The 978-nt window shown below is 58.0% G+C and overlaps 1 protein-coding gene across 1 annotated transcript in view; it reads left to right on the forward strand.

The window, feature by feature from the left end:
• Nucleotides 1–365: 365 nt before the first annotated feature.
• The window catches only part of gtf2b (general transcription factor IIB), a 27,575-nt gene continuing 26,962 nt past the window's right edge, over nucleotides 366–978 (forward strand). The window contains exon 1 of the mRNA XM_020535593.2: nucleotides 366–470. Within this exon, the coding sequence (XP_020391182.2) occupies nucleotides 388–470 (83 nt within the window). The 5' untranslated portion in view covers nucleotides 366–387. The remainder of the gene's footprint in view (nucleotides 471–978) is intronic.

Consider the following 978-nt stretch of genomic DNA (forward strand, 5'->3'; position numbering starts at 1 on the left):
TGAGTAGTTGTTGGTTAGGTCAGTTGGTTGAACGGCTGGCTTACTTTGAAAAGTGCCACAGTGGCAAGCATAGCATCATGAGACATCGGATGGTGGTTGACAGGTAGGCGCTATCCAAAAGTGTCTGCCCCACCTTCCCTTTCCTCCCACCCCCCTTCACACTGATACCGAGGATGCCGTCGAATTTTAATCTGCTGCAACGAGTCGAAACTTGACTTGCATAAGCGAACGCGCGGCTGAGCCCAATCGCCCTGATACTGTAAGGAAGATTGTGGGAAACGACGACGACAACAACAACCATTCTCGTCCCACTCGTTTCGCCATCCGCCACTCGGAACTTTTGATGCATCCGGCGCGCCGTCTCGGGGAGGACTGGCACGTCACGTGATGCCGCGCGTTTATAAAAGGAGGCCGGAGCCGCAATTCGCCTCTCACTCCTCCCCCTCGGCCAATATGGCGTCTGGTAGTCGGTAAGCGGCGGCTGGGCTACGCTTTTATTTATCACAATGATCAGTAGCGTTGCCTGGTTATACTCTCCTCTTCCTCTCACGGGGGAACGTGAAGTCAAGTTGGCATCGGTGTGCATTATAATGTACTTATGTCGACCTGATTGAAGAGATGGCGGTCGTCGAGGGGAGAGACAGAAAATCAGTTTCCCGGAGAGCTCGCACTGGAGGCGGGTTGTTGTCGTGGGGGAAGGGAGGCTGAGGCGCGGGTGCCTGTACCGTTGGGCGCGCGGGCTCCGTCTCGGGGCCGTACCCCCCCTTTTCTACCCAAGCGCGCGTGCGCAGTGAGCTGGACCCGGTGATGGCGGACCCTGTTTGATGGTGACCCCCGCCACTGGCCTGATTACACCCCACTCCGCCACCCGTTCTTTTGCCCCCCCCCCCCCCGCGTTGCCTGGTTATACTCCCCTCTTCCTCCCCCGGGGGGACGTTATGCCATCCACGCTGGGTTTCGAGGTCGTAAAAGCGCCCG

This window comes from Rhincodon typus, chromosome 10, assembly GCF_021869965.1.
Source record: "Rhincodon typus isolate 14 chromosome 10, sRhiTyp1.1, whole genome shotgun sequence".
NCBI lineage: Eukaryota > Metazoa > Chordata > Chondrichthyes > Orectolobiformes > Rhincodontidae > Rhincodon > Rhincodon typus.